General features: G+C 41.4%; 1 protein-coding gene across 2 annotated transcripts in view; it reads right to left on the reverse strand.

The window, feature by feature from the left end:
* LOC105432511 (uncharacterized) overlaps positions 1-10,190 on the reverse strand; it is a 131,925-nt gene extending 121,735 nt beyond the window's left edge. Inside the window, exons 1-2 of one of the 2 annotated variants that reach the window (XM_089085340.1) lie at positions 9,942-10,190; positions 9,723-9,804 (exon numbers count right to left, since the gene is read on the reverse strand). In XM_089085340.1, coding sequence (XP_088941466.1) covers positions 9,723-9,737 — 15 coding nt within the window. In that variant the 5' untranslated portion in view covers positions 9,738-9,804; positions 9,942-10,190. Of the gene's footprint in view, positions 1-9,722 lie in introns of both variants that reach the window. The other variant, XM_089085339.1, reaches the window with a different exon arrangement.
* Between the last annotated feature and the right edge of the window lie 218 nt (positions 10,191-10,408).

A 10,408-nucleotide genomic window follows, 5' to 3' on the forward strand; every position in this document is an offset into this window, starting at 1 on the left:
ATATATATGTAAAGAAATGTATTTACTGGTACATTGTGAATCCTGAATATTTCGTATAAATGTAAATACGTAAACCTTGTAAAAAGGTAATTGCGCTGAGAAGATTATTATAATCTATCACATTATTATAATCAAGTACTTATTCACATATTTAGCGAAATGGCGAAATCTCAGGTCGGACAATGATGTAACGACCGTTCCTGAACTTCTCACAGTTCCGTCGATTTCTCCTGAATTCATGACATGTATCGATTAATCGCCAGAATACGAGAAGGCTTGTGCTACAAAGTACACAGTATTTCATTTAGTACTTCAGTGCGAAATGCCTGATTTTACGTTTAGAGGTATTACGCAAATGCAATTTCTTACGCGACAAGTAGCAAGCAAATTTCGCAACAGTATCGTCATTCAGACACGTACATAAATATACATCTCATCCTTACTCATCTCGTCATTGACTTTAATTTTAAAGACTGAAAAACAACCGATGAGAAATGAAAAATAAAATGAAATATTAATGCTCGGATAAAACTGTGGAAACATTAACGTTATTGATTTTAAAATAATAATGCGTTATTAATGTAGAGATAATATTTATAATAATAACAACGTGGAGTAATATTTTGTAATAATAAATCATTACAACATACAATTATTTTCCATTTCCAATTAAATTAATTTAAAATAATATTTCAAAAAATTATAATTTTATGATATTCTCGTATTATATATATATATATATATATATACATATATTATTACTTCGTACCATAATATTAATTATTGAAATTGTACGTCCGCGGATCTGATGTTTTGTTACAAACTCCAATATCTATTCCATACCCGCCGTGTCTACATTTCATTTTGCCTCGATTCTGAAGCGCATAATCGTAGAGCTCGTTGAGTGAAGTATTTTGTACATATACAATACACACGCGGAAGACTCACCGACGAAATTCGTGAGAAAGCAACGAGGAGAGAATGTTGCCAAGACTCATTAAGGCCGTTTTAGAACGGGTGACGATATCGAAGTGGCAGAGAGAGCGAGAGAGAGAGAGAGAGAGAGAGAGGGAGAGAGAAGAGAGAAGAGAGAAGAGAGAGAGAAGAGAGAGAGAGAGCAGCTCGATAAGAGTGTACGTGTCAAGGCTGAATAAACATTAATTCGACTGTACGATGTGCCGACCGATGAGGCGACGTCGGAAAAGAATAAAGAACAAATCGCGCTTTATCGCCGTTTTACGCGAACAAACATACGTCTAATTGCGGAAAACCGGCCGAGTTTCACTTCTTCTCCGCAAACGCGTGACATATGATTTAGCCGAGTGGCGGGCCATCGATTGGCTCTGACTCAAGTATGTGTCGACGGGTACGTGCAAGCAAGGAAATACAAGTGTTGAGACGCCCGGGATCGATAGCATTGTAAATGTTTTATGGCTACAACTATGTGCAGCATCTTCGTAGCTGTATATCGCTTTATCCTGAAAATAAAGCGGCGTATGAAATTTAAAATATGATAAAAGCAGTTTAAAAACGCGTTTCCGCAACGCTCCGGGAAAGTTTGAAAAGTTATAATTTTTACTTTTTTTTTTTTTTTTATTTACTTCTTTTTTTTTTTTACTTCGTTACAGGACGACGTAATACGTGATACGTTTTGTCGATCGATTTATGTCGAAGGCGTTTTACGAGAGGAGTGCTCGGAAAAACATTTAAATCGCCTAACGAGCACGAGCGTGTAGGCACGAAATTATATCTTATATTATTTATCGATGATTCGACACTCGTGATAATGCAGTCGGAAACTTTCACAGATAACGGAACGCACGTCATAATTCATGTAGATAAAGAAGAATTAAGTCAATATACGATCGCCTTCCTTTTACATTACTAACGTGCTTTTCGTTTTCTCCTCCTTCTTTTTTTTCCTTTTTATTTTTATTTTATTTTCTTTTTTTTTGGGGGGGGGAGGACTTTTTTGTTTTGGCCGATTGAAACAAGCAATGTAATCGTACGGACGTACACTCGCGTATAGATGTACAGTCTGATCGGCAAGTATAGCCGAGTATATACCTAGGGGCAACTGTAATTTGTTATTGATCGATCAAAGAGGGAATATCGTAAATAAAAAGCATCGCACAGGGTAGCGTCCGCCCAATAATGAAGAACGATCGCCGTATGATGCGTATATAAGGCATAAGTATCCAAATAACCGCGATACTTTTGTGAATTAATTATAAAAAAAAAACTTTACGAGGTATCGTTAAACAGTCGCTCGCGATAAATCATAACGTAGAGATGTCGAGACATACACACTTGAATATTAAGTGTGTAGAATACAATTTGATAAACGTGGGTAAAAAGCGTATGGATTTTACAGCGCAATAAAATTACGTCTTTTGAAATAAGATCTTTTATGAAACGTATAAGCGCGCTAATGCAGGTACGTGGCAAACGAATCGGAAAAAGAAGGTGGAACGGTAAGTAATATGAAACGAAATGTGTATAAAAAGATTTAACGAGAAATGTAAAAGGAATTATATTACGATTATGACCGTGGAATATCAATGCGGGAACAGAAATGGATGATGACATTCCCATCCAGGTGAGCGACTGTCGAACATGGCGGGAAAAAAAAAATTATATGTTAATTGTCTCATTAAAAACGAAAAAAGAGAGAGGGAGAGATAGAGAAGAAACAATCTGATGCAACATTAATGACGAAATATTATTCAATCCGATGCCGCATTACAATTTCCAGCCGACGTGAATATTATCAAGACACTGATAGAATCGGATACGAAGTAATAAATAATGGAAATAATAATTCTCTAATAACAGCGCGGCGGACTTTAAATAGCAATGACGCGTCCGTGTAATTGCGAGGACGATCATAGCGAGTTAACGTGACTAATGACTCAAAGTGGAAAAGCATTTGGTATCTTTATCTTTGTAATGACAAAATTTCTACACGGCCCCGAATCTAGATTAAACTGGCTGTTAACAAATGACCGATGGTTTCATATGTGCTTTCATGATTATTCATCTGCCGGCTGCAATTGTATCGCGGTAAAATTTACCAGCGCCACCGTTATGTTTGCAGCTATAATCACGATAACTGCACCCGCGAATGTTGGCCTTGCGCGCGCTACATCCGCGAAACTAAATGAACAAGCGAATTAATTTCAACGCGCGAGTGGAATCGATAAAAAAAAAAAAAAAAAAAAAAAAAAAAAAAAAAAAGACGGAAAAGCATGATAACGCGCTTATTAGAGAAGGACGTTTATGTAAACCGCTACATAAATATTTGTAGAGCCAAGAGCAAAGTGCTCGTATATTTATCAGCGCATTTATCGACGTGTAGATATTTCACATTGTGATATCCAGTATTTAATTTATTTTACGATACGATGTTTATAATGTAAAAAAAAATTACTTGTGATATTTATGTTTAATTAATAACAGGCTCCGGTCAATATTATTCATGAATAACCTTCGCAATGTTATTCCACGTTGGGATTATTATTTTAATTATACACGATAAAACATTTTTTATTAATTAACAATATTTAACCGGTTAATCTATTAATTATTTATCTCTCGGGAAAAACTACTCGGTATAATATAAGTTCTCGCCTACGTTGAATTGATTTCATAACTTTCTTGCTTAGAATCGCGGTCAGCCAGACTTTCTGACGTGACTGTATCCCCTCCCGACTAATTTTACCGATTAGAATTTTAGCATGATGTACAGTCCGCTACAGAATTTCCGTGAGTGTTAGCGGCTTCCTCGACTGGTAGTTTTCCCTGGCAATGCGGTGCCACGTGGCACAATATCTAATCGCAATGTATTCATTAACTCTATTACATTGGACCTAACGTCTGCGCGGCCCGGCGCGGGAAATGCAGGCTCTTTAATGTTAATATTATTTCATGATGTTCGTAAGACTAAGAGATATACACAGACGCCGCATACGGGCGAATCTAGCGAGGCGCGCATAATTTGCTATTCGGGCCGACAATGTTTGGAATTTTTCGATGTTGATGGTTTCGAGTGAATCATCGCGCGCCCGTCCGTCTTGTTTCGCGCCGGCGCACGTTATCATACTCTCTGAATAAAAGATTCTTATCGCCCGCTCCTTATTTTGACGAGAATCTAGCGTGCGCTCGCGAACGCGAGTCTAGAAGGAGAAATCTGAGCTTTGCACCGATTAAACAGTTTAAAGAAGGGAGGAGGCAAGAGGAGGTTAGGGGGGGAGGAGGAGGAGGAGCATAACCTTGACGTCGCTGCCGAGGCGACAATTTGATGAGGAGAGTATGATACGGCTTACCAAAAATCCCGTATTTACACAACAGCTAAAATTATATCACGAACGATGCGCCAGATTTGCTAGTTAAGTGCCATTCAAACGACAACGTTCAATTTTGATATAACAAACGATTCCTAATCTTCGATTAATTAACCAGTGTCGACGGACGACTCTCTCGCTCTCTCTTTCTCTCTCTCTCTCGCTCTCTCTCTCTCTCTCTCTCTTTCTCTTTCTCAATCTCTCATAATGCAATTCAGGCCGTGAGCTCGAGGAAGCTTCAAAAGTAAATTTCATTAAGGCAGCAGTGGGTACTTCCGTTTAATGTCGTTAGCTAAGAGAAATGGAAAATAAAAGAGGTCGAAAAAGACGAGAAACGAGTCAAAATCAACGTCGAGGATTTAGATTAACGGCGTTAATATTTACAGACATTGACGCGATGCTGCGATGAAAAGGCTGGAGAGAGATAAGCGAGAAGAGGACAGAGTAGGTAGGGAGAGGGTGGGGAAAGCAAGGCAGATTCTATGGATGGATAATGGGTGGCACAAAAAGATCAATAAATGCACGCACGTCCGTGCGAGCTATAAATTCGAATAAATACGCTGGGTGAAACTTTTTCCATCAACGTGATTAATTTTGTTTTTATTCTATTCGCTCCCAGTTACTCTGTATTTCAATCAAGAAATAGCAGCTTCGTAATAACACATATACATATGTACACATGTATAAATTGAAATATATTTTATTTCATATTTATTTCATTATTTGTGATGATTTATCATTTTTATAAATTATATATTTTATTTTTTATTTTATTATTTATATACTATATTATTTATTAATTATATATATATATAAAAAATTATGTTATATATTATATGCTACATTTATTTTATATAATTTTATATATTTTATATAATATTATATAATTTAAATTAAAGGTAATTCAAAGGGCACTAATTCACTGGCATTATCAATTTTGCGAATGAATGATTTTTAAGCACGGTGAACTGATATGCAGATGTACTTGCAGCACATGCAGCCGCATCTCGGGGAAGCCCTCTTTCTTTTCACGACATAAAAGGGTACTATCGTTGTATCGTTTGTTACGCGCATCGTACTTTCGCGTTCTCGAACGCTCGCATGTTAGCTATTGTCATCATCTGGGACACCTGTCCCAGTCCCCGGCCAGCTGAATTTGATTCGCCCTGTACAACTCGGCCTGCACGCGCGCACCACCATGCGCGCGCACACACACGAATGCACACGGATACACACACGGGCGCGCGCACAAACGCGATCCCAATGATTTCACACAGAGATACAGGCGTGTAAACATGTCGGATATGCGACTCCACGTAACAGGCTATGTATGCACGCGCGATTACTGGATAAATTAATATAAAAAAGAATACTTGGAAAACAGAGGGACAAAAAGAAACTCGTCTACGTGCTACGCCTTCACGCTAATAGGAAGGACAGTTTCCGCATGCAGGTGCAAATACAATCGCGCGGGCGGCATATATATATATATATATATATATATATATATATATATATATGTGTTTTCTGCAGCGTGTATCTTCTGATGTATATATTATAATTACAAATTTAAGCGGGAATTAGCAATTTTCTAGCTAAAGCGGAATATTGTCGGCTGTCGCGCACGTTGAATGTATAACATTTAATTATACACATTATTATAATTCTGATTTATGGAGAAATATAGAAACGAAGAAATTTATCATTCTCTGGCAAAACCAATAATAATTCATGAATAAATGAATAAATGCAAATACATTATATTTGCATTGTTTAAATAACAATAATAATATTGGTAAAGATAACGATATACAATTTTATCGTGATAATAGTGTAATTTGGAATACGCGATGTGGATTAAAAAGAAACAAAAGAAAAATAGAAGGGAGGCTTGAAAGAAAAACGCGAAAGTTTATTCGCTTCTTCCGCGCGATTAGCGCGACGAAAATATTAAACTCGTGTTCGAAACGTCGCGTTTGATGTCTCTGCTTACGTGCGATGAACCGTGATACTCGAGCGTTAATGTTGTGATATCGCTCGAAAGCTCGGTGCTCGATACAATTTCAAAAACAGAATCGACATCGCGATTAAAGTAGCGTTAGGTAACCTTGCGCGTAAATAAACCGCGAGAAAACGTTCTCCGCGACTTTATTACACTCGTGAAGAATATCCGCCGCGTCACTGCGCGAATTTCGAAACATATATATATATTTTCTATCGCGAACCGGTTACCGTTCTTTGCCTGATCGTTAAGGGGGGGGGGGGGGGGGGAAGAAAATGTCCGATTTTTATCGGCGACATAATATGATGTCGTATTTGTCGCCGGGCATGTCAGAGTGCACAATGCGCTAAAATCTAGTATTTTTATCGCCTCTCCCGTGCAAGGTGCACATCGATTTTGTGCCGAGTGTGAAAACACAAAGGGGAGACACAACAAATCGTCGGGGGCTATTATTTTTCTACGCATTAGTTTTACGATCTCCGGCGAAACGATGCATCTCTCGTCTTAGTAAATACGTGACATTACGAATGCAGCCGCGTGACCTTCTTCTTCGCGACATTTTATTTAATATATCTCGCAATCCTTTCGTGAGCTAAACGTGAAAAAATAATCGGGGTGAAAGGGCTCGGCTCGGTGCATAAAATCCTGCCACACACACACACCACACACCACACACACACACACACCACACACACACACACACACACACACACACACACACACACACACACACACACACACACACACACACACACCATTTATCCGATTTTGTCGAAAAATTTGTCGGCGGCATGGAGAATTCGGGCGAATTAGACGCGACGATGTAAATCACCACCATTGTTTTCGATGCGCGCAAATTTTATTTCCGCGCACGATTCGTTTGCAGCTCCGATCCGATGCAAAACCGAGCGAAAGCAAGGACAACTTGAATCGCGGCGCGATCGTCTTCCACCTTGGAATTTGATTTCGTCGTAGAATTCGTTCGCGAGAGACGATTTCAGGCCGGCACTGCTCCATTGTTCGCGCGAGTGAAACACACGAGTGTAACCCACATCAGCGATGAATATAGAAATCGTTAAAAGGTAACATACACAGGCAATATGATGTTATCTCATATACGGTACACGTTTACCTCGACTGCGGCTTAAAACAAATTATTATTATTATTATTTAATAGATTTACATACATAACGTAATTTAATTTAATTTAATTTAATTTAATTTACGTAATGTGTATCTATTCTCTGGCAAGATTCCCAAAATCCAATTTCGCCGCACTCTCGAAATAGATAAATAAGTGATAACGTAAATTGAATGCAAAACCGTCGATGTAATAATTGCGCTACAATTTCGCGATTCCTCGTTTATCGATTTAATTCTCAAACATATACTTTCAATTCGTCCGCTAGAACGCGAGCGATAGGCGGGGAGGGAATCAAGGGAGTCGGGGGCGCGCGGACAGCGAGAAGGGGGGATTTATAGAAGGAGGAAGGAGGGGGAGGGGCGAAAAGAGTTCAAGCAGAGCACCACGCACGGGGGAGAGCACACTGAAAAAAAAACTGCACCCCCCTCAGAAAATCCTGTCACGCGCGCGCGCGCGCGCGTATGCACTCAGCAGTACCACACAACACACACACACACACACACGCGCGCGCGCACACACACCCGCACAAGACATATTTATTCGTATGACATATATTGTCAATGACTTGCCGTGCGTATTGCAAGCAAATAACCGGACCAACGATATTCCGCGTAAAGTAAATAAACACGATGTATGCTCCGACTCCAAGAGAGAAAAACGATGTATCGTGAAAATAACACTTTCCTCGCGATCAACTTTTTCCGTGGACTGTACATGCCTTTTTCGACAAAGCACTACGAAAACATTTCTTTTTTTTCCCACCCCCGCTGCCACCGCCACCACCGTCGCCGCCATCGTCGACGTCGTCGTCATCGTCGCCGTCGCCGTCGCCGTCGCCGTCGCCGTCGTCGACGTCGTCCTCCTAGACGTAGCTGCGATTTTATTCGCGAGATGATCTTAAAAACACCGGAATTGGATTTGTATGCGCGCCCAATTCGATACACGATGCGCGAAACGCGGCATATTATTCTGTCCGCAATAACAATGTAACCATTCTATCGATTCGACTCTTGGACATATGACGGATAAATGCCTCTCTACTGCCTCTCTATTATCTTTTGTTTTTTTTTCTTTACTCTCTTCTTTTTTTTTTCCCTCCTGTATTCTTTTTATACCGAGTCGACATTTGTCACACGGCGGGCGCGATATTATCATTCGGTGAAAGCTGATTCGCGAATAAAGGAGATGAGGAGCCGAAAACAATGCAATTTCTCATTAAATAGTCGTTAGGACAATGCGAGTTGAGGTGGCTGCGTTAAATCGGGTTAAGGCACATCTATAAATACCTCACTAACTGAGAATGAGAGGGAATGAGAGGGAGAATGGTATGGTGTATAGTCGGCACGCGAGAGACAGAGAGAAGGGGAGAGGGAGAGAGGGAGGGAGGGAGGGAGAGAGAGAGAGAGAGAGAGAGGGGGGGGGCACAAAGTGAAGTAGGCAAAGCAGGAACGTGAGACAAACGGAGAAAGATACAAGAGAGAAAGACCGAGTAAGTAGAGAAAGAGAGAGTGAGGGAAAGAGCGGGAGAAAGAGAGAGAAAATACCGAGAGTGACAGAGAGAGGGAATAAAAGGCAGAGTCGGCGGGAGACGCGCGAGCGAGAGATAAGGACGGAATCATAAACTTGACAGAGAGGCTCAAAAATGAAACGGAGATGAACGGATAGACGATGACGGCTTAAAGAAGAGAGAGATAGGTAGGAGGATGAGGAGGGAGGGAGAGAGGGGGGGGGTGGACCGGGAGGGAGAGAGCGAGAGGTAACCAGTCTATCTAATAGTATGGTACACATCGAAGATACACATACAATGGTATTCGTTGCCAGATGTCTAACTACACGATCATCTCCCCACCACCGCGGCTACCCCTTCCCCCTCCCCACTCGTCACCACGCTGTCACTTCTGCATTACGGTCGAGCGAGTATTTGCCGAGGTAAATCTGACGGTTATGTGGGAGGAGAAGGGATGAGAGGGTACGAAAGAGCGCGGGGGAGGGGATTAGAAGCGGGGGAGCGGGGGTGATTATAAAGGAGGAAAAAAAACACTGAAAAAATGGAGGAAAAAAAAAAAGAAAAAAAATTGCGAGAGATGTGGATAGAAAGAAAGAGAAAGAGGCAGAAGAGAGGGTTAAACGCGAAATTCATTTGCGGCACAGTGTTGACGGTGGGGGGGGGGGGACGGGAAATTCGTATCCACTGTATATGTATATGTATACCCGGCTTCCATTCGGCTCTCACCTCTATCTTTTCCATTTCTTTGCTGCACGAGTGTCACACACTATTTCCACAGTCATCTAGGATCCCTTAGTGCACACACACACTGACGGCACATAGCGCGCGGATAATATATATGTATATATATAATGTGTATATACATATATATATATATATATATATATAATATATATAATATATATATAATATATATATTTATATATATCACATATACTATCTCACGAGAGCACGGTGTGCGTGTATCAGAGCGATATAGGTTTGACGCGCTCGGACCAGCGACTCACGGTGCGGCGCACGCCGCTGTCCCATCAAGACTACTTTGTATTTACTCTAATTATGTGACGTCACGTATACACCACTCGCCCCACCATCGCCCGGCGGAGGCAGCCGAGCGCCGGCGAGCGCGGCCGAAGACCGGCCGAGAGCGTGGCGACGGCGCGCATGGCGCGGCGTCCAGTCGGCCGACTAGTCACCTGTCGTTTCTCCTCGGGCTCTCGACTCCGCCGTCCGCGGCGGCGCGGCGTCCCGTTCGGTTCTCCGCGTTCGCAGTCGTTCCCGCACGTCGCCACGCGTCGTGTGCTGCGTACCGTCGCGTCGTGTTGCGTCGTGTCGCGTCGCGTCGCTCTCTCGCGATGAGCTAAAACGCGCATTCGCGATGCCGCGCCGCACCGCTCGGATGAGACGCGTGC

This window comes from Pogonomyrmex barbatus, unplaced genomic scaffold, assembly GCF_055798465.1.
Source record: "Pogonomyrmex barbatus isolate J1 unplaced genomic scaffold, ASM5579846v1 scaffold1, whole genome shotgun sequence".
NCBI classification, from domain to species: Eukaryota; Metazoa; Arthropoda; class Insecta; order Hymenoptera; family Formicidae; genus Pogonomyrmex; species Pogonomyrmex barbatus.